The 27073-nt window shown below is 39.1% G+C and overlaps 1 protein-coding gene across 4 annotated transcripts in view; it reads left to right on the top strand.

The window, feature by feature from the left end:
- The window catches only part of CUL2 (cullin 2), an 85845-nt gene that overhangs the window by 18726 nt on the left and 40046 nt on the right, over positions 1-27073 (top strand). For all 4 annotated transcript variants that reach the window (XM_015146738.3, XM_077945018.1, XM_015146739.3 and 1 more), the window contains 5 exon segments: positions 659-799; positions 9380-9482; positions 11712-11806; positions 18112-18217; positions 22183-22265. In XM_015146738.3, the coding sequence (XP_015002224.1) occupies positions 681-799; positions 9380-9482; positions 11712-11806; positions 18112-18217; positions 22183-22265 (506 nt within the window). In that variant the 5' untranslated portion in view covers positions 659-680.

The raw sequence follows: 27073 nt of genomic DNA, 5'->3' as shown, positions 1-27073 counted from the left end.
TTCCATGCTAGAGCCATGCTTTTCATTAGACCTGGGAAGTAGATATCCCAAGAATCTGGGAAGGAGCCTTAAGCTCTCCACTACAAACCTGACATTTCTTTGGAATCTTTTTTTAATCTTAAAAGGTCATGGGAATTTTATATTCTACTCCGTAATTCATCCCTGTTTGGTTTAATATAAATGTAAATTTCTTCCCTAATCTTATACCAAAACTGATGCTCCAGGAAGGTAAAACCTTTCATTTTCTTGTGTTTTCTCATATTCCCTTGCATGCTACCTCATTCCCCACTTTCAGGAGTGCAGACCACAAGGATTTGGGGCCAAAACCTTTCAGTTGAATGTCCTGCATTATTTCCCATGATGGAAGTTGGCTTGTTAAGTGGGTCCCCGTTTCTTTCCCTCGAGATATTAAATGAGGACTATAACTCTTTGAAATTATACCCTTGATCATAAATAATTTGTACTAGAAGCTTTCCATTTCCTAGAGTTTGTAATGAATGTAAATAGTCTATGAAATTTCTTGTCTGGATAGTCATGAAAAGATGGTAGCTTTCTCACTCCTTGCATATATCATGCTATTTAATTATGTAGTGCTTTAAAAACAAATAACTAAGCTTATGGAATTAATGCTAACCTTGTTATTGTTTTTAATTGACAGATTTCAACACTACACTTGCACAATGTCTTTGAAACCAAGAGTAGTTGATTTTGATGAAACATGGAACAAACTTTTGACGACAATAAAAGCTGTGGTCATGTTGGAATATGTTGAAAGAGCAACATGGAATGACCGCTTCTCGTATCCTTTTAATGGCAGCTCGATCAGTGTTCTAAAATTGATAAACTTGTTGAAAAGTGAGAAGATGTTCAATGTTATGGAGGAACTTTCCCATGTAACTATTTTCTAATATATTATTATCTACATTTCCAAGTTTGTCACCTCTTTTATGGCAATCAGTATTTGATAACCTTTCATTCAACAAGTATTTATTGAGTACTTGGTATCTGTCAAGGACTACTTTAGGCTTTGGGAATATAGTTGGTGAACAAAAAAAATGCCTTTCTATTATAAAAATAGAAACAGACACTAAGCAGGTTAAAAAAAAATCTAATGTCATTGCTTTTAAGAAGAGGTCGTGATAAATGAAAGCAGGATAAGGAAGTGGGGGAGGCTTGGAGTACCTGTGTGTGTGCTGCTCTTTTAGAATGGGTGGCCAAGGAAGACCTCCCTGAGTATGGTGACATTAGAGCAGAGACTGGAATGCAGCGAGGGAGCAAGCCATGTGATTTTGGGGGGAAGAGTGCACTTGGTGGAGAGTGAACAGCAAGTTCAGTGACTGGGGTGGAAGCGTGTTTTTTTTTTTTTTTTTGAGACGGAGTCTCGCTCTGTTGCCCAGGCTGGAGTGCAGTGGCGCAGTCTTGGCTTACTGCAAGCTCTGCCTCCCAGGTTCACAACATTCTCCTGCCCTAGCCTCCTGAGTAGCTGGGACTACAGGTGCCCACTACCATGCCCGGCTAATTTTTTTTTGTATTTTTAGTAGAGACGGGGTTTCACCATGTTAGCCAGTATGGTCTCGATCTCCTGACCTCGTGATCCGCCCGCCTCGGCCTCCTAATGTGCTGGGATTACAGGCATGAGCCATCACGCCCAGCTGGAAGTGTGTTTTTCATTAGATTGCCTACATTTGTGAATTGAGAGCTTTATGTAACAATGCAGATTGGTGATTTCTCTAGGATGCCCTGAAGCCTAGTTTCCTGCATTCCTCCATGACAGTGATCTGCTAGACCTAACTAGTGCTGCCCTCTCTAGTAATCTTCTGGGGCTACAGAAGGGCTGCCCTCATTATATGGGGCATACATTCTTTAGAAAAGCTCTGATTTCATAAGATAGTGGTTCAGCTTGTTCTCAATGCCTAATTCAGTTGTTAATATTAAGCTGAATGTGGATGCAAGAACAGTAAAGTTCTTTAGACCAACAGAAAACCATTTAATTCCTTACAACTCCAGTAGGCAGTAACGGAAGTTTATTAAGCCAACTATGTTCTGGGCACTGAAGACATGTAAAAGGGTGATGACATTTCGGAAGGCTTCATAGTTTGCAAAGATCTTTTATATTTTTTATGCTATTTGATATCTCAAGTCCATCAGATCAGTGGTGCAAAAATAATTACTTGACTGTAACAGATGAGGAAACTGATGTCAGAGGTAAGGGACTTACTTGTCCAGGGTCACACAGGTAGTGATTGATGGAGCACAGACTTGAATATAGTATCTTAAACATCCAATTTCCCATGCTTTCTAGTCTATCTAGAGGATAACCAATGCAGATTCTGCCTTTGAATTAGATAACTAATCTTTCTGTGGAACCTTATGGATTGGGGCAAGAATCTTAATAAAAGTTGAAAAAGTGTTGCCACTTGTGTAAGTGTTGCTACTTGTGAGATTGGTCTAGGCATGTTTTTAGGTGCTTTTAAGGATATTTTAACTAAAGGAGCAGAGAGGGAAGAGGAGTTGGTTATAGATGACTACAAGACGAGCAAGAGGAGGGAAAATGAACAGGAGGTAAAGAAAAAATAATTAAAATGTGTTCCTCATCGTTGTACAGAATTGACAATTTCTTGGTTTTTAAGTGGTTTTGAAATAGATTACTTCCCTGGAAAGTGACCCCTTCAGTCACTTTATTTCTCTGATGTTATTTGTTTGGTCCATCTAATATGGTTTAGTTATTCTTTTTTTTTTTTTTTTTTTTTTTTTTTTTAATCTTTACTTTTTAGAGACAGGGTCTCACTCTGTCACCCAGGCTGGAGTACAGTGGTGTGACCACAGCTCGCTGCAGCCTCAACCTCTAGGCTCAAGAGATCTTTCCACCTCAGCCTCCTGAGTAGCTGGGACTACAGGCATGTACCACCACACCTAGATGATTTTGTTAATTTTTTTCTAGGGATGAGGTCTCACTATGTTGCCCAGGCTGGTCTTGAGCTCCTGGGCTCAATCACTTCTCCTACCTTGGCCTCCCAAAGTGCTAGGATTACAGGTGTGAGCCACCTTGCCCAGCTGGTGGCTGGGCCAGTTATTCTTCACTTGATCCTGAATTTTCTTTTCCCCCAAAATAAAAAAAAAAGTCTGCAAAAATAATGATTAAAGAGTATAGACCGGGCACGGTGGCTCACGCCTTTAATTCTGGCACTTTGATAGGCCGAGGTGGGTGGATCACGAGGTCAGGAGTTTGAGACCAGCCTGACCAACATGGCAAAACCCTGTCTCTACTAAAAATAAAAAAATTAGCCGGGCGTGATTGTGGGTGCCTGTAATCCCAGCTACTCGGGAGACTGAGGCAGGTGAATTGTTTGAACCCTGGGAGGCAGAGGTTGCAGTGAGCCAAGATTGGGCCTGCACTCTAGCCTGGGCAACAAGAGCAAGACTCCATTTCAAAAATAAATAAAAGGCTATGTTACTGATTGTTATAAGGTAAAATTCCATCATTTTCCCTGTTATTTTGCCCAAGAATATAAAGTTCACTTCTGACCCTTAATATCTTAAGTAGAAATTTTAAGGGCCATACAATGTAAATATTTTGAAAAGGAAAAAACAGGTCCCCCCACCTTGTTTCAGATATGCATTATTATTTGAACTTTTAGCATGCATTTGTGGGGAGTGTGGGTATATATAGAACACAAATATGGACAAGTTCATAAAATACACTGTTGCACAAATAATTATAATGCAAGCAATTATGTTATCAATAGAACATTGAACAATAGAACATTGTCAACATTCACTATAACCCCCCCCGAAACACGTGACCCTCTAAGTTCACAATCCCACCCGTTTCTCTAGGAACTAACTACTATCTTGATTTTTGTGCCTGTTGTTTTTGTGGTTCTTTTTTTTTATTAGACATAATGCAGTGATCTCAGCTCATTACAGCCTCCACCTCCCAGGTTGAAGTGATTCTCGTACCTCAGCCTCCTGAGTAGCTAGGATTAAAAGTGCCCATCACCATGCCTGGCTAATTTTTGTACTTTTGGTAGAAATGGGGTTTTGCCATGTTGGCCAAGCTGGTCTCGAACCCCTGGGCTCATGTGATCCAGGCACTTTGGCACTTCTGAAGTGCTGAGATTACAGGTGTGAGACATGGCTCCCAGCTTTTTGTGGTTCTTAAATGGTGAATTCTTTGATTCTTGGACTTTATATAAATAGAATAAATAATGTGAATCTTTTTTTTTTTTTTTTTTTTTTTTTTGTGGCAGGGTCTCTGTTGCCCAGGTTGGAGTGCAGTGGTGTGATCTTGGCTCGCTGCAGCCTCCACCTCCTGGGTTTAAGTGATGCTCATGCCTCATCCTCCTGAGTAGCTGGGATTACAGGTACGTGCCACCATGCCTGGCTAATTTTTGTATTTTTGGTAGAGGCGGGGTTTCACCATATTGGCCAAGCTGGTCTTGAACTCCTGATCTTAAGTGATCCCCCCCTGCCTCGGCCTCCTAAAGTTCTGGGATTACAGGTATGAGCCACTATGACCAGCCAATGGTGAATTCTTTGATTTTTGGACTATGTATAAATAGGCTGTACCTGGCCCTGTTCTGGTTTACTTTTACTCAAGGTTTTCTCTCTTTTAGTAGCTGTTAGGACAGATTTCCAGACTCCAGCAGCATAATGTAGACATTTTCCTACTTGAGAAGTGGCATCTAAAAGATTATAGTAGGTCCAAAGTGATTGTTAGGGGAGACTTAATATTGCCTTCCCTCAACATATTTCTTCCAGGTAGGAAAATGAGTTCATCCTCCCACCATTTAAACCCAGGCATACTGTTGTCTTCATTTGTTTTTGTTTGTTTGTTTGTTTTTTTCTGAGACAGGGTTTTGCTCTTGCTGCCCAGGCTGGAGTGCGATAGTGTGATCTTGGCTCACTCCAACCTCTGCCTCCTGAGTTCAAGCGATTCTCCTGCCTCAGCCTCCCAAGTAGCTGGGATTACAGGCATGTGCTATCACACCCGGCCAATTTTGTATTTTTTTTAGTAGAGACAGGGTTTCACCATGTTGGCCAGGCTGGTCTTGAACTCCTGACCTCAGGTGATCTACCTACCTTGGCCTCCCAAAGTTCTGGGATTATAGGCGTGAGCCACCACACCTGGCCATCATTTCTAGTTTATATTCTATCAGGCATCTCTTTCAAACATAGACCAATTTTGATGTCATTTGAAAATATTGAGGCAGGTAATCTGTATCCTTGACACTTTTCACAAGTGTTAGAAGGAGAAGGTCTTAGTAGCCATGGAGTCTGTACATAGCAGCCCATCATTCTTTCTTGGATTTTACCGATGGGGAAAGATTTTATCTATAGTCAGGTGTGTTTGGTGCATCAGCAACTGCCTCACCCTATTCTAAATTGTATCAGGCTAATTGATATTTGTTCACATTGATTCACTAGCTGTACACTTGAAAATTTTTGATTTAATTAGTCATTTTTTATCCTTGCTTGCTAATTCATGATTTCATAGATACCGCATTTGTATTCTTTCTCATTAGAAATGTCAGCAAATCTGGCGGGGCGCAGTGGCTCACGCCTGTAATCTCAGCAGTTTGGGAGGCTGAGGCGAATGGATCACCTGAGGTCAGGAGTTCGAGACCAGCCTGGCCAACATGGTTAAACCCCATCTTTACTAAAAATACAAAAAAATTATCCAGGCATGGTGGCGCTCAACCGTAATCCCAGCTACTCGGGAGGTAGGCAGGAGAACTGCTTGAACCTGGAGGGTGGAGGTTGCAGTGAGCCGAGATTGTGCCACTTCACTGCCTGGGCAAAAGACCGAAACTCTGTCTCAAAAAAAAAAAAAAAAAAAAAAAAGGTCAGCAAATTCCTTTTTACTGTTAATTTAATTTAATTTAATTTTTTAATTGTCAAATCCTTTTTTGGTTGTCTTACCATTTTCAATTTTTTAGATAACCTTTACTTTTACTCCATTGCAAAACTCTTACTGTTTTTGACCCACAGCATAATAGAATTCATACTGTTAAATCTCAAAATTAAGCCCAATCATAGGAAACACCTTTTAATAGAGAACATGAAATAAAATAAATAACTTTGCTGCTGATTAGGACTATCTTTTGGTTGCAGCTAAGAGCTTTCATTCTGGAACAGCTTAGTTTCTGACTGAGACATTTTTAAACTGGAAAGTTCATAAATAGAAGAGTTTTTGTATTCTGGCTCCCTAAAAAATGACTTAGGAAAAGATAAGTCTAGTGAAAGAATGTTTAAGTTGAAATCTGACCTCTAGTTATTTTGTGTTTTGTTTTTTTGTTTTGTTTTTTTTTTTGAGATGGTGTCTCACTCTGTTGCCAGGCTGGAATGCAGTGGCGTGATCTGGGCTCACTGCAACCTCCGCCTGCCAGGTTCAAGCAATTCTCCTGCCTCAGCCTCCCAAGTAGCTGGCATTACAGGCATGTGCCACCACACCCGGCTAATTTTGTATTTTTAGTAGAGACAGAGTTTCACCATGTTGGCCAGGATGGTCTTAATCTCTTTTTTAAATTAATTAATTATTTATTTATTTTGAGATGGAGTCTTGCTCTGTAGCCCAGGCTGGAGTGCAGTGGTGCGATCTCAGCTCACTGCAACCTTCGCCTCCTGGGTTCACGCCATTTTCCTGCCTCAGCCTCTCCAGTAGCTGGGACTACAGACGCCCGCCACCACGCCTGGCTAATATTTTTGTGTTTTTAGTAGAGATGGGGTTTCACCATGTTAGCCAGGATGGTCTCAATCTCCTGACCTCGTGATCTGCCCACCTTGGCCTCCTAAAGTTCTGGGGTTACAGGCGTGAGCCCCCACGCCTGGCCTCGATCTCTTGACCTTGTGATCCGCCCGCCTTGGCTTCCCAAAGTGCTGGGATTACAGGTGTCAGCCACCATGCCCAGCCAACGTTTTTTGTCTTTTAAAGTGTCTTGTCTATAATCAAATCATAGCTGAGTGTTGGAGGTTGAAAAGCTCATTTTCATAGGTGTTCTTCATAAGGGCTAAACATTTCCTGGTTGGTTGGATATTTAAATAGGTTAGAGAAAAAGAACATATTTAATTGGTTAAAATTATACAGTGGTTTGAGACCCAAAACTATGGTGAGTTAAAACATGAACTTTAAATTTTTATTAAGGTGGATTCACTCCATTAAAAAAATACGTATATTCTGGAAGAGTCCAACAGTGCAGAAGTACTATGTATGGAATGAAGTAGGAGAGTCTACCTGTACCACTTCTCTTGTGTAGCTCCTTTCTCCTTAAGCTGGAGATGTGACACAAATCCTTCCAATAGATTTTGTTTACATTTACATGCAGTGGATATATTAATTTTGGCGTTGTGAGACATTTGGGCACATAATTAACATATGCAAAAATCATGGTATTGAATAGTTTTAATTTTTCAGTACCAATTAAGTCATATCTTTTAGAAGTAAGTGTGTATATGGCTTTAGGAAGACATAGTTGGAGCAAATAACATCATTATGTTGTATGAAAATTCTAGAAGTAGGTATTCAGAACCATAAGACATAATCTTTGTTAAAATGTCCACATAGTCTTTGTTACAAAGTCTACGTAATCTTTGTTAAAATGATTTAATTACTAATTATTACTAAAAATAAGTAAAGCTGGGTGTGGTGGCTCATACCTATAATCCCAGCACTTTGGCAGGCCAAGGCAGAAGGATTGCCTGAGCCCAGGAGTTTGAGACCAGCCTAGGCAACATGGTGAGACCCTGTTTCTACAAAAAAATTTTTTGAAGTAAAAATATAAATAAATAAAGCTTAAAAATGTATAAATAGAACCGATCAAAAATTTATAAATAAGTAAATAAATGTGGAGAGGGCTGCTTGTGCTTTCTGGCATAAGGGAGCATGTGAGATTGATTTTCCCTCTCCTTTCCTTCAGTAGGATTTAATAAATCGTCATGCGCTGGGAACTGTGCCTGGGAGCTGGGAGTATGGAGTTGATGAAGGATAGGCTAATGTGGATGGGAAAGGTATAAGTAAATTTTACTGTATAAAAATAAATTTTGTAGAATAATATATAAAGTGTTGGGGGGGACATAGAGGAGGAAGAATTTGCATCCTTATTTTTAAATTAACATTTTTATTTCACAGTATTTCCTAATCTTTCTACTAAACGTAAACACCTGACTTCATCCTGAATCATCAGCCTTATTATCAGTTTGTATCAGCATCTTTAGTTAGGCTGATCTCAGGTTGCTCATAGGTCCTTTATCTTCTACATTTGGTTAGTGATGGGCAGTTTATAAAGTACTTTAACATATCTGAGTTTATTTGGGTAAACTATGGAGATGTCAGGGAAAGGTTCCTTATCTTTACCTTGAAGACACTTGGTGGTGGTCATCGTACCGATCAGATGGCATAGCTTTATCATGGAATAGTCCTGGAGTATAACCACCTGGAGGTCCTGACCTCTGTGTTGCTCTGGTATCAGTGTTCCTGTCGACAAATGAGCTGTTACCCCCAAAATGCCTTGTCACAGTGGTTGGAGGCAGCATATGAAACACCTAGTTCCCAGAATCATAATCTAATACCGTGTCTGGCCCCAAACTTGTAAATGGGCTTTGCCTTAAGTCTTATCTTTTGTTCTTCTTGGTCTATAATGTTTCTAATTATTGGAGATGTTGAGAAGATCCAATAAAGCAAAGAATATTAGAAAAAAGAAAAAAAGGAAAAAGGAAATGCCACCCCAGAGAGGCTAGGAAACTTGGTGAAGTTCACTAGCTAGTGAAAGGTAAAGTCTCAGGTCTTACTTCTTTCCACTCCTGTTATCTACCTCCGGTGAGACTTAGCAAGGTACTTAGTTGATGTTCAGAAACTTAATTGATATTCCTATTCATGGTATATTTCTTCTGATAGAATAACGGTAGAGTATCCTAACTGCTATGGTGTAGGAGGCTGTGTCAAATGAATAATTTTTGTTTAGTTTCTCAGAATTGCTTAGACATATCTGCCTCTTGTCATATTCCATAGCCCTTCATTGATACTATGCTAATATCCATTCTAATATAAATCTTATTTTGTAGGATTCTGGGTAATTTGAATTTCCAGAAACTCCCTCTGGATTTTAACCTGTCTGATAAGAACCGTTTTCCTTACAGTGTCTTCAAATAATTCTCAGTAAATACCTGTGGAACAAATAAATGAATAAATCTTATAGTGCTTTTTAAAGTAAGCATGGTTATGTATTCTATCTTTGTCATATATATAACAGTATTATGTATATTATAAGCTAAACCATGGAAAGAAGTAATGTTTTTTCATTTTTTAATGCCAAACAAGGTAAATCTCATTATGTTTTAAACTTGTCTCCAATAAATATGAAAACCTTAATAATTTAACTAGAGATATCTATGCTTTATGTGTGGCCTATCCTGAACCCCTTGGAGAAAGACTTTATACAGAAACTAAGATTTTTTTGGAAAATCACGTTCGGCATTTGCACAAGGTAAGCAATGATACATACATGATATAAATATGTTGATAGTTGTGTACCTTACTAGTATACTGTTTTCCAGTGTAGAACTTTTATCAAGGTGAGCTTGTTTTGCTGCTGCTGCTGCTTTTTAAATTTTTTTTATTTTTTTGAGATGGAGTCTCGCTCTGTCGCCCAGGCTGGAGTGCAGTGGTGCGATCTCTACTCACTGCAAGCTCCACCTCCCGGGTTCACGCCATTCTCCTGCCTCAGCCTCCCGAGTAGCTGGGACTACAGGCGCCCGCCACCACGTCTGGCTAATTTTTTGTATTTTCAGTAGAGACAGGGTTTCACCATGTTAGACAGGATGGTCTCCATCTCCTGACCTTGTGATCCACCTGCCTCGGCCTCCCGAAGTGCTGGGATTACAGATGTGAGCCACCATGCCCGGCCTGCTTTTTTTAAATATAGGAATAGGTGGGAATACAGACACACACCACCACACCTGGCAATTTTTTTTTTCTTTTTTTTTTTTTGGTAGAGACGGTGGTCTCACTATATTGCCTAGGCTGGTCTCAAACTCCTGGGCTCCAGTGATCCTCCCGCCTTGGCCTCCCTTGTTTTTGCTTCTTAATCGGCATTTAAAAAATATATACATATTAAGATCTTTGAGTCAAGCACTGTGTTGTTAGGGAAATCAGTTTACTTGTTCAGCATCTTGTAATTAGTAAATGAAGGAGAGGGTCAGCTCAGAGTTTGTTGAGTTTTAAAACTCATAGGAATATCCTATTCCTCTGGATATTGTTTAACACAGCCAAATTTTCCCTTGTTGTTTATTCGTATCTCTTGGTAAATCTCTGTCTTTATTATTTTCAGCTTTTTAGCTGCCTTTCATATGCTATATAAAGTCTTCCCAAAATCTAAAATTAAAAAGAAATGGTAAACGATGATAGAAGCTGTCCCGTGACCAGTTTTTTGATTAGTATGCTACACATAGGGGGCAGCATCACAGACATGATCTGTGTATAAACAGTGAACTTCGCAGTATTTTGCCATAGACAGCATTTCTAACTTAATTTAGACTACTGATCTAATCAGGAACTGGGTGAGATAATTTTGTGCCTGCGTAAGAATCTTCACTCTGCTTTTTATTAGCTGTTGTAACCACAGGCAACTCACTTAACAACTACCTTATGGACTGAGTTTTGTCTTTCTTTATCTATAAAATGGGAGTAAAACAACACAGTTTATTTAAACTGTCTAACCCTGCACGTGGTCAGGAGTAGATACTTTTTTAAATAGTAAGAATTGGCCTGGTGTGGTGGCTTACACCTGTAATCTCAGCAGTTTGGGAGGCTGAGGCAGGAGGATCATATGAGGCCAGGAGTTCAAGACCAGCCTAGGCAATATAGTGAGACACTATCTGTACAAAAAAAAAAAAACGAAAACTCATAAGTAAGGCACAATTGATTGTGTGCTGTTTCCCTGAAAATACTGGAAAATGCTCTACTTTTGACTGTATATGGCATGTGCATTTTAGTGTTCTAATGTGATCATTTATCCACTTATGAAAGCACTTTTGATTGCAAGTGTGTTAAAGTGGTCTTAAAGTGTTTATGTTTAGTATGTTAATTTAAAGTTCTACTATTGTCAGCTAGTGAGCTTTGGTTACACCATAAATGATAACTACATAAGACATTAATAATTTTTTTGCAATTTTATATTTTAGGTTACATTGTGTGAATTTTTTTTTTTTTTTTTTTTTTTTTGAGAGAGAGAGTCTTGCTCTGTTCCCCAGGCTGGAGTACAGTGGTAGGATCTTGGCGTGATCGAGTTCAAGTGATTCTCCTGCCTCAGCTGCCCAAGTAGCTGGAACTTACAGGCGTGTGCCACCACGGCTGGCTAATTTTTTTGTATTTAGTAGAGATGGGGTTTCACCATGTTGGTCAGGCTGGTCTTGAACTCCTGACCTCAGGTTATCCGCTCGCCTCTGCCTCCCAAAGTGCTGGAATTACAGGCGTGAGCCACTGCACCCGGCTCACTTTATTCTCTATTATGGATGTTTCACTTTCATATTGAAGACTCACATCTTTCCCAGTTGTTTCATTTTTAATAAGTGTAGTTAATATGTATTGTGTAAATGTAATTTATACAGTTTTAATTATGTAAATTATTTTAGAACATTAATTTTGATACATTTTATGGTTCACAGTGAAAATGATTATTGCTTTTCAAGTAAAAATATTTTTCCTCTTTATATAGAGAGTTCTGGAGTCAGAAGAACAAGTACTTGTTATGTATCATAGGTACTGGGAAGAATACAGCAAGGGTGCAGACTATATGGACTGCTTATATAGGTGAGTGTGCCTTTAAAGTCTAGACAAGCTAAGCAGCGTTGCCTGCATTCAATAGTTGACAGGATAATTTTTTTATTATCTATTTCTCATTCACATGTGCAGAACTAAAGCATCCTCTCTGACATGGACTTTTCTCTGCTATGGGGAAAGGTCTATAGTCAGGGTAAGGTGGGTATTTAGGAGCCAGGGAGTGTGTGGAATGTTCTGTGAAAAGTAAAACTGTACTCAATTGCATGGCTCTGTTTCTTCTGATTGTTTGCAACCTGTAGCATGTGTTTAATCTCAACAGAGATCAATGTGAAAATTCAACTTGCATGAAACTTAGTGGGAAAATCTCAGCTCATGTCCCCTCAATATGTTCTTATTTGCTCTAGCATTCAGTATTTTATGTTTGATGCAAACGATGTTAGATAAATTACTGGGTTATTTTCCCCTTGAAGTTCTGCATTCCCCATGCTCTAGGCATATTGAATTACTTGTAGTTTCATGATGACCCATGGTCTCTCTCATTTTCCTGCCTTTCCTGGTGCTGTTCCATCTGCCTGGATTGCTCTCTCTTTCTTTTTCTATTTTTCTTTCTTTTATTTTGTCCTTTTTTTTTTTTTTTTTTTTTTTTTTGAGGCAGGATCTCACCTAGGCTGCAGTGTAGTAGCATGATCTCAGCTCACTGCAGCCTCAACCTCCTGGGCCCTAGCAATCCTCCCACCTCAAACCCTCTTCTCCCCAGTTGCTGGAACAACAGGTGTGCACCGCCATGCCCAGCTAATTTTGTTTATTTTTTGTAGAGATGCTGTCTCACCATGTTGCCGAGGATGGTCTTGAACTCCTGAGCTTAAGCCGTTCTCCCACCTCAGCCTCCCAAAGTGCTGGGATTACAGGCATGAGCCACTGTGTCTGTCTAAATTAGTACTATTAAATTGGTGCTACTTATGAACTTTTAGTCAGTGTTGCAGCGTATTTAGTATGTGTGTGTAAAATGATATGAGTAGTTAGTATCTCCATTGTTTACAGAGGAAGAAAGCAATGCTGAGAGCATGATTTTGTTGAAGGTCACTCAGCTAATGAGTCGCAAAGGCAGGATTTAAACCCAGATCAGTCTGAATCCGAAGCCCATCCATTTAACTACTTAATTCTACCATAATCTTGTTCCAGAAACATGCTATTTCACTTAAGTAGATTCTACTCTCAATCTTTTTCTTGTATAGGCATACTTTGGAGATGATGTGGGTTCAGTTCCAGACCACCACACAATAAAGGGAATATTGCAATAAGACAAGTCACACAAATTGTTTGGTTTCCCAGTGCATATAAGTTATGTTTATGCTATACTGTAGTCAAAGTGTGCAGTAGTATTGTCTAAGAAAATGTGCACAACTTAATTTAAAATTACTTTATTGCTAAAAAAGAAAAAATGCTATTGATCATTTGAGCCTTCAGCAAGTTGTAATCATTTTGCCAGTCTTCTTGCCTGGGTGTTGAGGACTGCTGACTGATCATGGTGGTGGTTGCTGAAGGTTGGGGAGGCAATGTGTGGCAATGTGTCCGAATAAGACAACAATGAAGTTAGCTGCATCAGTTGACTCTTTCTTCACAAAAGATTTCTCTGTAGGGTGCAATGCTGTTGGATAGCATTTTACTTGCAGTAGAAATTCTTAAAAAATTGGAGTCAGTCCTCTCAAACCCTGCCACCACCTTACCAGCTAGACTTATATGATATTGGAATCCTTTGTTGTCGTTTCAACAATGTTCCTACCATCTTATTAGGAGTAGATTCTATCTCAAGAAACCACTTTTTCATCCATAAGAAGCAACTCCTTATCCATTCAAGTTATAGCATGAGATTGCAGCAATTCAGTCCCATATTCAGGATCCACTTCTGAGTTCTCTTGATGTTTCCACAACATCTCCAGTCACTTCCTCCCCTGGAGTCTTGACCCTCTCTAAGTCATCCATGAGGGTTGGAAGTGTTAACCAAAATGAGTGACTGAGGCAGGTGTCTCAATCAAGGTTTATTGAGCCAGCTTAAGGATGCACCCAGGAAAATGCAAGGCACAGATGCATCTGTGGCTGTTTTGTCCAAAGAGGTTCTTAGGAGGTTTAGTGTTTGTACATTTTCCTTAAAACATGAGGGGTGGTGGCAGTGAGGCAAATGATTATCTACTTGTGAGACTAATTAATGCCCAGTAAATCTACATTTTATATAAGGTAAACCTTTGAAGAAAAAGGATATAGAGGAAGAAAACAGTTGTTCAGACATCTCACGGAGAGGTGAAGAAGGATTACTGTCATCTTGCCTTTGCTCTGTGCCTGGGAATATCAACTAAGAATTGACACTTACCAGGTGGATGCTAACAAACCTTAGGTTTTAGGAACTAGACTTTAGATTACAGATCTGGAGTTATAATTGACCTGTCCATGTGTTATGGGAGGATTTACATTTTAACGGTTTCAAGGCTGGCAAAGAATTTATGTATGAGTGACTTTTTGAGGGAGGGTAGTCATAAGGAAGTGGCTGAGGTTTTTTGCCTTACCCCAGGGGTCTGGCTAATATATAATGTTTCCACACAAAGTTGTAACAGTTATCTGTCCAGGAAAAGGATGACCATTTAGCATGACTCAGCCTCCAAGGTTAAATTCCTGTTTTGGCATAGGAATTTTGGGAATCCTGAGATTTTATTTCCCTTTACAGAATTGGCATCTTCCAATCACCTGTTCATAATGATATTTAGACCTTCTCCCATGAATCATAAATGTTCTTTTATTTTATTATTAATTTTTGAGACCGAGCCTCGCTCTGTTGCCGTAGCTGGAGTGCAGTGGCACAGTCTTGGCTCACTTCAGCCTCTGCCTCCCAGGTTCAAGTGATTCTTCTTTCTCAGCCTCCTGAGTAGCTAGGATTAGAGGCACGTGCCACCACACCTGGCTAATTTTTGTATTTTTTTAGTAGAGATGGGGTTTCACCATATTGGCCAGGATGGCCTTGAACTCCTGACCTCAAGTGTTCTGCCCACCTCAGCCTTCCAAACTGCTGAGATTACAGGCATGAGCCCCCGTGTCCAGCCGCATGTCTTTATTAGGAAGCAAATATGTGGTTAATAAATTTGATTGTAAAATACTACAGTGACTTATAAAATAAAATTAATAATGGTGTCCATATTAAAATGAAAAATGGCACTGTTAATATTTTAAATCATGACTAAATTAAATTAATTAATTAATTAATTTTTTTCAGGCGGAGTCTTGCTCTGTCGCCCAGGCTGGAGTGCAATGGTGCGATCTTGTCTCACTGCAACCTCTACCTCCTGGGTTCAAGTGATTCTCCTGCCTCAGCCTCCTGAATAGGTGGGATTACAGGCAGCCACCACCATGCCTGGCTAATTATTGTATTTTTTTAGTAGAGGTGGCATTTCACCATGTTGGCCAAGCTGGTCTCCTGACCTCAGGTGATCCGCCCGCCTCGGCCTCCCAAAGTGCTGGGATTACAGACGTGAGCCACCTCACCTGGCCATGACTTGATTTTAAAACGTTGTATTTCAAGCTTAAATTTACCAAGAGTAGCAATCTGCAATAAGAAAGACATAGTTAATGTAAGTTAGTTTAAATTTTATTCTGTGAGGAAAAGATAATACTGGTTTGTCCTAGCAGATACAAAGCATGTAAAGCTGCACTAAATTAGTAACCTGGCTCGAGAATATACATCCAGATCTTTGGAATGGATTAGTGAATTCAGGCCTGATCTGCAGATCTAGCATCTGCTTCTATGCTAAGCAGTTTACACTTATTACATAGTTAAAGAAAGCTCCTGTAGAATTCTGAATAGGGAAGTGACATCCTGACAGCAGAATTTTTAGATGAATTAAAGATGCCAGAAACTGAAGTAGAGCCCAGTCATAAAAGTGTTTCACATGATCGGGGCAGAGGGTAAGCAAGTACATTGGAAGTCAAAGGAAGTAGTGGGAGGAGGTGATGAATACTTTAGGAAGACAGGAAGACTGACTAATTAAAGCAGGCAAAATGAAAGGATGAGGTAAGGGATTCTGATGTTTTAGGTGAGGTTACCGGAATGGTCTTGGTTCCAGTGACCAGAAAAGAAAACCGGTTTGGAGCAGAGATTCCATATTGGAAGGCATATGTAAATGGTAATGATATGACAACTAAGTACCCTCTACTGAGGGAGCACCCCTCCTTGATGAAATCTTACATTTGTTTCTATATTCTAGCACAGAGTGAGCTCTGTGTGGGCAGAGACCATGTTTTTGCTTTTCATCTTTGTGTTTGCATGCCTCATATTGTACCTGGCACACAGTACACCCTCAGCTGATGCGTATTGAATGGGAGTGGAAGACCTCCTGAGTTTCTGTGCCAGCCCTGCCACCTGATTGACCTTTGGCAAGCTCTTTAACCTCTCTAGGCTGCAGCTTTCTTATGTATAAAATGATCATAGGAGTACCACATATATCTGTCTTATAGTATTCAGCCTCATAAAATGCTTAGGGCTGTGTCTGACAGGTGGTCTCAATAAATTTAGTGATTACTTTTATTTTCTGGTATTCATGGCTTTTATGATCTGGCTGCAGGCTGCTTTTCCAAGTTTGTGTTCTACTGTTAGCTTTTGCTATCCTGGCTGTCTGGAATGTTATCCGTTTATTTATTCAGTAATTCATTCAGTAAGTATTTTTTGAGGCCTTGACTTTTGCCTGCCACTACTGTGGATGCTGTCTACAAGAGGGGGTTCTTGCTTTGTAGACTTTACATTCTAGAGAGGAGATGAATGTACAAAAAAAGAAACCAATAAAAGCATAGGATTATTTCATGTAGTAGCAATTACTGTGAAGAAAGTAAAACAGTTGTGCGTTAAATAGTTACTTGCTTAGGGCTGGGAAGTGAAGGCTAACTCCTCTGCGGTTCAGGGCAGGCCTGAAAGGTGGGTCTGTGCTGTGAGACTCAGATGAAAGGGGACTACCCTTAGAATATCTGGGATGGGGCACTTAGGTGGAGAGGCCATCCCGTCTCTACCTTTTACTTTTGTCTCTCAATCTTACTCCTCTTTCCTCAGCTGGAAGGCATGGTTGGAAACTCAGCATGAAATTTTGAGAATTACAGTGAGGATAGAGAGGAAGGAATAAATGGCATTTTAAAGGGGGGAAAAAAGGAGTATGATTTTGTAACTTATGGTCAGAGGACACTAAAATGTCAAATGGTACATCAAGGTTGTAAGCCATGGAGTCTAGAGCCTTGACACTAGTGAATATGGAGGTGGAGCTTGTGTAAATGCTTGTGGATATACCACTTTGGAGTCAATTTTCTAGGAGTCATTATTTCTTTTAGAAACAGTCTCGCTGTTACCCAGGCTGCTCTCAAACTGCTGGCCTCAAGTGATCCTCTCACCTCAGCCTCCCAAAGAACTGGGATTACAGGCGTGAGCCACCACACCTGGCCAGGAATTATGTGTTTGTTTCCCAAAATTTTTGTCTTGTTTTAGTTGTCTTTGTTTTTAAATTGTCTGAGTGGACGCTTCATTTTGGTATAGTGAACTTTGAAAAGTGTATATATTCACATATAGATTTCATGGGTTGTTGCCTAAAATGCTGTAAGCGGAGCCTTTCAAATGAATAGTTTTAGGTGGTGATCATTAAAGGCATTAGAGTGAAATCTGGGATCCTAAAAAGTACACCTTTGAACGTTATGAGTCCTTTCTCCATGTTTTATTTTAGAATTCTGTATTCATCTCAGTTATTCTTAAGGCTAATCACATTTATTAGTCTTAAAATATATTAAACATTTTTATTATAATTCATTTTCCTTTGGTAGACAAAGTCATCTTATATCTGTCAATCTTGCCCATACTTACTATCTGTAACACTCTGTTCCATTTTCTTACCTACTAATTGTGATCTTTTTTGTTTAAAAATGAAAAATTGCATTTCTTCCTGGTGATTAGAATATAAATTAGAAAGCTAACTTGACTTTGATCTTTTAACCATTCTCTGTTTAATTTTTGGAAAGTGAACTTTATCTTGACTTTCCCAAGAAGAGTCTGGGAAGTAGCAAATGAGATTGTAGAAATTCTGAAACTTGGATAAGAGCGGTTGGCTAGAAGGGTAAGGGCTTGCAGAGAAAGGTGGGCTGATAATTTTAATTTTTATTATATTTCTAATCTCTACCTAATTCATTTCTTTTGGATTTATTAGTAGGCTATTCCATGATTGATATGTAACCTTAAAAATATTCTTCTGAAGTTGCAAGTTATTTGCTTTCCTACTGACTTTAACTTAATATCCATTGATATTACATTTATTTTCCAGGTATCTCAACACCCAGTTTATTAAAAAGAATAAATTAACAGAAGCGGACCTTCAGTATGGCTATGGTGGTGTAGATATGAATGAACCACTTATGGAAATAGGAGAGGTAGGAAATTCTTTAAATGACTAGCGAACATAAGTATGTTTTTATACATTGAGGTAATTTGTGCATCATTTTTTAAGGACACTGATTTGGCTAGCTTAATATGGTCAAGATTTAAAATATCCTAAATAAAATGCTATAGTGATTTCCTAAGAATCCTTAGAGGGATGAAAAAGATGTGACAACTACTCTTTTGATAATTAAATTTATAATGGATAAATGATAGGGTTAATGGTTCTGCATTGTGAAAAAACTCAAAAACAAGTATAAAGTGTTGATGGCCCTGTAGTTAAAAGTACAAGGGACAAGTACTTAAAAGACAGGCTAGAGGAGAGGAAACACAAATTTATGAATTTAACAAATTTATTGTAACTTTACTATAAAAGTAATTAAATTCAGAGTAAAACAAAAATGAGCAGTTTGGTCAGTTCATTCAAGTTCTTGAGGTACAGTGCAAATTGAAATATGGAAAATTATGCTGATTGTGAAAGAAATATTATTGTACAAGCTTGTTTATTCATTTAATACATCTTTATTGAGTAGCCAGGCATTGGGGATACAATGGTGAACAGACAGACGGTCCCTGCACACAAAAACTTGTAAGTTCATGTAAGGGAAGCAGATGCCAAATAGGAAATTAATGTTAACTTGTGATTTGTATTAATGAAGGAAATAAATGGCTAAGAGGCAGCATTAGTAGACATTTAAGTTAGTGTAATCCTTTCTGAAAGAAATTGATCAGTGTCTTTCTTTCATTACAATTTAAAATAATAACTTTTGACCAAGTAATCCCAAGTCCTAAGCCTAGTGATCCATACTTGGAAAATAATAAATATGATAAAAGTGTTTAATGTTTAAAAGTATTCTTTGCAATCATTGTTAATAGGGTGCCTAATGGCTGAACAGTATAAAATTTCAGCATCCAAGATTCAGCAATAAAAAGCATGAAAGAAGAATGTATTATATATATGATTTTGTTATAAAAGTAGGCAACTGGATAAATTAATAGCAGAAAATTGTTCATAGAAACTTTAACAAAGGGGACATGGTTTATGAAAAAATTTGCACACAAAATTATAGGTATATGTTGAATACAAATACAACTGTAGGGAAAAGATGATGTAGAGAAAAGGATCAATGAGAAATACCAAAATACTAACAGTAGTTGCTTTTAGTTAGTAGCATTGTAAGTGAATGATTTACTTAAAATTTTCCCTTATCACCAGAACCGTCAAGCACGCTTCTCTTCCCGGAGGAAATCACTGTAAACGATTTAGTCTGCATCTTTTCTGAACTTTACCAGTGTATTTACAAATATTTACATACACACACACGTGCAGCAGTTTTCATTTTATTTTTCAAACTGCAATATAATGGCACACGTAAAGTTCTACAACCTATATTTCTTCCCTTTTTTTGTTATTAATTTTTTTTACATAAGTTTGTTTTTTATGAAAGCTTAATATTCTGTAGAGATACAGAGTAATTTTTTAAACTATCCCCTTAATTTTTTTTTTTCTTTTGAGACAGAGTCTTTCTCTGTCACCCAGGCTGGAGTGCAGTGGTGCGATCTCGGCTCACTGCAAACTCTGCCTCCCGGGTTCATGCCATTCTCCTGCCTCAGCCTCCCGAGTAGCTGGGACTACAGGCGCCCGCCACCACGCCCAGCTAATTTTTTGTATTTTTGGTAGAGATGGGGTTTCACCGTGTTAGCCAGGATGGTCTTGATCTCCTGACCTCGTGATCCGCCCATCTCGGCTTCCCAAAGTGCTGGGATTACAGGCGTGAGCCACTGCGCCCGGCCAATTTTTAAGTTTTTGTTATTACAAACAACACTGCAGTGAATACCACTATTCATTTATTCATTCATTATTTTTGAACCTCTCTGTGTTATATATGTTGAATACAACAGTGAACAAAATAGAGAAAAATCTTATGCTCATGGAGTTATATTTATGTATATATCTCATGGTACATGAGCAGAACTTTTTATAGACTGGGTGTCAGGAAGTAGAGCCTCTGTTGAAGCACATCCTGAAGTTTCACAGCTCTGCCCCATTGCCTTTCAGAAGGGCCTTTACCAGTTTGCCCTTCTACCACATGTATAAAATACCAGTTTTTCATATATTGCCTCCCCAACCCCCGTTCATGCTATTTAAGAAGAAGGAAAGGCAAAACTTGAACAGTGTTCCTTGTGAGAAGACAGATGCTTAATTACCAATGGATCAGAATAAAATTACCCTAGGGAAACAATAGAGAGGCTAGCAACAGCCTATCTGGATATAGTTAGGGTGGAAAAAGACAAGAGTCAAACAAACAAAAAAAAATTGGTTTTCAGTACTGGAATAATTTATACTCTATGTGGGGAAAATATATTTGAAGTTTAAAGACCGAAATGTGAAAGGCAGAGCTTGAAAACTTGGAAGGCAGAGTAGGAGCACACACATGCCTGTTACCTTAGGGCAGAGAAGGATTTCTTTTTTTTTTTTTTTTTTTTTTTGAGACGGAGTCTCGCTCTGTCGCCCAGGCTGGAGTGCAGTGGCCGGATCTCAGCTCACTGCAAGCTCCGCCTCCTGGGTTCACGCCATTCTCCCGCCTCAGCCTCCCGAGTAGCTGGGACCACAGGCGCCTGCCACCTCGCCCGGCTAATTTTTTGTATTTTTTAGTAGAGACGGGGTTTCACCGTGTTAGCCAGCATGGTCTCGATCTCCTGACCTCGTGATCCGCCCATCTCGGCCTCCCAAAGTGCTGGGATTACAGGCTTGAGCCACCGCGCCCGGCCGGATTTCTTAAAAAAAAAAAAAAAAAAAAAAACCCATGATAAAGGAAAAGATTGGTAAATTTGAGTATATTAAACTTTAATATATATTTTTACCAAAACATAATAAAGAAACTGAGCAGTTGATTTACTGGGACAGACTGAAACTTTCAAGGGATTAATTTCCACAGTATGTAAAAAAACTCTAGCTTTTATTAAGAACAAGACAAACTTTAACAGACTAATGGGCAAAATTAGGAATGGGCGTTTCACAGGAAAGAAACCAAAATGGACAATAAACATTAAAGAATCCCCAGCTTCACGCAATAAAATGAGAGTTAAAACCACAAAAAGACCCTGTTCTTTGTTTTTTTTTGAGACGGAGCCCTGCTCTGTCCCAGGCTGGCATACAATGGCAAGATCTCGGCTCACTGCAACCTCCACCTCCCAGGTTCAAGCAATTCTCCTGCCTCAGCCTCCCAAGTGGCTGGGATTACAGGCGCACGCCACCCCACCAGGCTAATTTTTGTATTTTTAGTAGAGACGGGGTTTTGCCGTGTTTGCCAGGATGGTCTTGATCTCCTGACCTCGTGATCTGCCCACCTCGGCCTCCCTAAGTGCTGGAATTACAGACGTTAGCTACTGTGCCTGGCCTAAATTAAGATTTTTTTTTTGAGACGAAGTCTCACTCTTATCCCTCAGGTTGGAGTGCAATGGCATGATCTTGGCTCACTGCAACCTCTGCCTCCTGGGTTCAAGTGATTCTCCTACCTCAGCCTCCTGAGTAGCTGGGATTATAGGCGCCTGCCACCACGCCTGGCTAATTTTTGTGTTTTTAGTAGAGACAGAGTCTCACCATGTTGGCCAGGCTGGTCTCAAACTCCTGACTTCAGGTGATCCACCTGCCTCGGCCTCCCAAAGTGCTGGAATTATAGGCGTGAGCCATTGCACTTGGCCTAAAATTAAGATTTTCAATTAATAATAAAGCCTTAATAATGTTGATAGGGCTAGTAGAATGGTCATTGATATTTCAAATTAGAAATTTATTTTCTTTGAATTTTAAAATTTTTGTTAGGTTTTATTTGAATTTTGAACTATTAGTGTAAATACTTCTTTTGATAAGTATTTTTAGTTAAAAAAAAACCTTGAACAAATGTAAAAAACATATACTAAGTAATTCAACCCTGATGATTTTCGTTTTTCCTGGCAGCTAGCTTTGGATATGTGGAGAAAATTGATGGTTGAACCACTTCAGGCCATTCTTATCCGAATGCTGCTCCGAGAAATCAAAAAGTGAGTGGGGACATTTATCTAGCTGAGTAAATTTTATTTTGTTGTTTGATATGATTTTAAAATACTGTACAGTTGCATAGCCAGTGGCTAGCGTTGGGGCTGGTTTTACCATAATGAGCCTCATTTTACTTCTAAGTGCCAGCATTTTTAAGTTGTTTCATTTTCTTCTTCTTCTTCTTTTTTTTTTGGTGGAGGAGCTCTGGTCTTTTCTTATACCCTAATATACTTAGTATATAAATAAGTGTCTGAGGGAAGTGATTCATGTGCTTTTCAGAGCTGAAACCTCTTAGATTTTCTAGGCAGCGCCCTGAGTCGCTTGTACATATTATCTGTTTAAATCCCAGTGAGGACTGCCTCTTCAGGAAGACAGATTCTTCTAGTTAGTTGGTTACCTCTTAGCCTCAGTGTTATAATCAATAACTTGCCTAATTTTGTGATACAAATTTATGGGAAAATGGTTTTCCACTCTACCCATGGCTCAGAGTGGTTGATGCTTTTACCCTAGTGCTGTGTGAATGCAATTTAGTACAAAGAATATTTTCCTGTAGAGTCTAGAATAGAACATCCTTGGATCAGCTCTGGCTCAAAGACTCTCAGAAGCACTCTGTCAGTCACACAAATACATATCCAATAAATTCCAGGTTACTGGGACTGATGTTACAGGAATTATCTAGACCAGTGAATTGTGGTGTAATAATGGCCACTCCACCTATATCTGTGTTCTTCAAGAAGACCCAAATGAGGACTTTTTTAATATGAGGAATAATTTGTCAAAGCCATGGTACTTAGTATGGGACTCCTGGGAGGAAGTAAGGGATTAAACACACACACCCACCACCACACCTCACATAAGAGGATAAGAGAATATTTTTAAATTTTTAATACCAAATAGAAAGTAGGTGGTAGCAACTGGTAACTTGATTTTTAAAAATTGTCACTGACCATTTGAATGATTTCATTGTTTTTAGAGATTGAGAGCTGGAGAGGAAAGGCAATAGTGAAGCACTAGGGTGTAACCCGTTGTTTTTCTTCCTCTTTTCTTTACAAAACTATGAGCTAAAAGAACATGCCCAACAAAACTTCTAAGTTCTAATATAATTCCTTCTGCTAAAATATACTAACTTTTCTTTTGACTTGGAATTCAAGTATTTAAAAGTATAATGACAATACTGCTATACTTTCCAAATGTACTTTTATGAAATATCTTTTTTAATATAATTTTGTCCCAACCTGGTAAATTTTTCTTAAGTGTGATTGTTAGTTTGCTAAAAATCAATGTGATGAAAAATATGTAAGAAAAATGATACAACTATAGCATATTAATTCTGGAAAAGATAGATTATCTAGTCTGCTTGTCTTATTTTTGTTGTTATAATCGGCTTCCGTTAAAGCATTGTTTCACATACTTTACTGAGATCTCACTTATTCTTCATGACAGCTCTCTTAGGTAAGGTTTTGCATGTTAAAGTTGAGGAAACTAAGACATATTAATAATAGAAATTAAACATGGGAACTGCATACCAAGCATTGTTCTAAAATTTTTACATGCATCTTCCCATTTAATCCTTACAACACTAGAAGGCTAATACTATTAGTGTCACCATTTTACATGCATGACATCCTTGACATGGAAAGTCAATGGTGGTGATCTGACTCAGATCATTTGACTCCAGCCTCCATCTAATAATAATTCTAAGGATTCACATCTGGGCTAATCTAACTCTGAATTCATTATGCCTGTCCTTTTTTCCTTTTTTGAAATAGGAGTCCTGCTCTGTCTCCCAGGCTGGAGTGCAGTGGCACGATCTCGGCTCATTGTAGCCTCCGCCTCCCGGGTTCAAGTGATTCTTCTGCCTCAGCCTCCCGAGTACCTGGGCACCACCATGCCCTGCTAATTTTTGTATTTTTAGTAGAGACCGGTTTTCACCATGTTGGCCAGGTTGGTCTTGAACTCCTACCTCAAGTGATCTGCCTTTCTCGGCCTCCAAAAGTGCAGGGATTACAGGAGTGAGCCACCATGCCCAGCCTTTATGCCTTTTTTTTTTTTTTTTTGAGACAGAATCTTATTCTGTCGCCCAGGTTGGAGTGCAATTGCATGATCTCAGCTCATTGCAACCTCTGCCTCCTGGGTTTAAGCGAATCTTCCGCCTCAGCCTCCCAAGTAGCTGGGATTACAGGCGTGCATCACCATGCCCGGCTAATTTTTGTATTTTTGGTAGAGACAGGGTTTCATCGTGTTGGCCAGGCTGATCTTGAACTCCTGACCTTGTGATCCGCCCACCTGGGCCTCCCAAAGTGCTGGGATTACAGGCGTGAGCCACTGCGCCCAGTCTATGCCTGTCTTTTATGCACAGAATCTTTCTTCCACTCCTGGCTCCAATACCTTTAACTCAGTGGGGAATACGTTTCAGTTTTATAATGCTTTGAATATTCTAGTGTTTTCACACACATTTTTCATTCGGTCTTAAGGAAACAGCAAGTTTTATTTACAGGTAAATAAATTGAATTTCAACAAAGAGAAATGAGTTGAAAACTTGAATATAGCTAATGAAATGGACTTCATGCTTTTAGCCTTCCACTTGGGGTCTTTCCACTGCATTGCTTTAACTCTTTACGCATTGTTGTTTGAGCTAATATGGTCAGACCGTAACTTCCATTACTATGTCTGAGAAGCTGTAGTAGAAACTCTCCATGTGTATTTTATCTAATCCTTATAAGAGGATATGATGGTGAATGTTATAAACTCATTTTAAAAGTGAGGAAAATGAGACATGAGAGAGTAAGCAATTTACCTATGTCATGTAAGTAGTAAATGGCACAACTGGAATTAAAACTTAGGTCATTTTTTGGTCGGTAAGTCTGTGGTCTTACCCATATATTCATACATTTTTAGAAATAGTTCATTCAAGTTGCATCTTATTGCCATTTCTACTAAAGGAGAAGTATTTTATTGTGCATACCTACAACTTACTTTGTTGTAGAAGGTGCTAACCAGACTTACAGAATAAATTCTTTTCAGGTCTAGCAGAGCTTATCACAAATTTGATTTCCTGTCGATGTATTGACACTTTCCTTTTCCCATATGAATCCCTGGGTTCCTAGATACTTTTATAAGTCTGTAAAGAACATTTCTGGCCGGGTACAGTGGCTCGCGTCTGTAATCCCAGCACCTTGGGAGGCTGAGGCGGGCGGATGACCGGAGGTCAGGAGTTTGAGACCAGCCTGGACCTAGTGAAACTAGACCTAGTGAAACCCTGTCTCTACTAAAAATACAAAAATTAGCCAGGCGTGGTGGCGGGTGCCTGTAGTGCCGGCTACTTAGGAGGTTGAGACAGGAGAATCACTTGAACCCAGGAGGTAGAGGTTGCAGTGAGCCGAGACTGCGCCATTGCACTCCATCCTGAGCAACAAGAGTGAAACTCCGTTGCAAAAACAACCAAAAATACATTACTCTGTGCTAATGGTTTCTCAAATGTGGCAAATGAAAATGAAAGTTTAGTAGAAACAATTTTCCTTCTACAAAAAAATTACAGAGTAAGATATGCTGATTGTAAAAAAAGAATTGAAATGTATAGAAGGTTAAAGAGAAAAGTAAGAAACCTTTCTGGGCGATGTTGAGAGGACCATAGAGACTTTAGCCCGAACACAGAGAACCTTCAGCAGTCCCCCATTTTCTTGTTGTGTTAAAAAAGGCGGGGAGGGGAGGGGAGGGCTGGGCGCAGTTGCTAACAGCACATTGGGAGGCCAAGGCAGGTGGATCACCTGAGGTCAGGAGTTCGAGACCAGCCTGGCCATCATGGTGAAACCCCGTTTGTACCAAATATACAAAAAATTTAGCTGGGCATGATGGCATGCACCTGTAGTCTCAGCTACTTGGGAGGCTAAGGCAGGAGGATTGCTTGAACCCAGGAGGCGGAGGCTGCAGTGAGCTGACATCACACCACTGCACTCCAGCCTCAAAGACAGAGCGACAGAGCAAGATTTCATCTCGGGGGAAAGAAAAAAAACGTTCTGGTTTCTCCTCGTACCTTCCTATTTGAAGGAAGCTGCTATAAAGGATTTACAGTATGTTCTAATAAAAATTTTCTATGCGTTTACAGTTGTGTATGTGTGCACACTAGTACATATACATTTATATGGACATGCATATCTGTATACAGATTTACGTATAGTATTACACATGTTCATATGTGTATACATTTGGGGAGCATTTTGAACATAGATATCTGGCTCTCCCCCATAGCTACTGATGCACACTCCAGGGAGAGTAAGAACTTACATTGTTACAAAGCTCCCCAGATGTTTTTATGCATCCAGTTCAGACCAGTATTTGTGAGGTACTGGTCTGCAATAAATAATTCTCCATGTATTTCATAAAGCTTTTATTGGAGTGTTTCCTTTTTTCCTTTGGATGTATTACAAAAGTAGGTAGAATACTTAAAAATATATTCTTTTTAAAAGTTTAAACAAGAAGAGATTAATGGTTGGTGTGAGACTATAAAGTGGAAGTATGGGGAGATTCCTTAATGGTGGTAGAACAATTCTGTCTTGAATATGGTGGTGGTGAAATGAATATGGACATGTGATAACATTACATAGTACCATACACACATAAACACAAATGATTGTGTGTAAAAACTGGCAAAATCTGAATAAGGTCTATAGATTGCACCCATGTCAGTTTCCTCGTTTAAATACTGTACCATAGTTATGTAAGATGCTACCATTGGAGAAAGCCAGGTGAAGGGTGCATCAGATCTCTCTTTATTATTTTTGCAACTTCCCTTGAGTCTATAATTATTTCAAAA

Source organism: Macaca mulatta, chromosome 9, assembly GCF_049350105.2.
Source record: "Macaca mulatta isolate MMU2019108-1 chromosome 9, T2T-MMU8v2.0, whole genome shotgun sequence".
Classification (NCBI taxonomy): domain Eukaryota; kingdom Metazoa; phylum Chordata; class Mammalia; order Primates; family Cercopithecidae; genus Macaca; species Macaca mulatta.
This window is presented reverse-complemented; position numbering and strand designations above follow the sequence as displayed.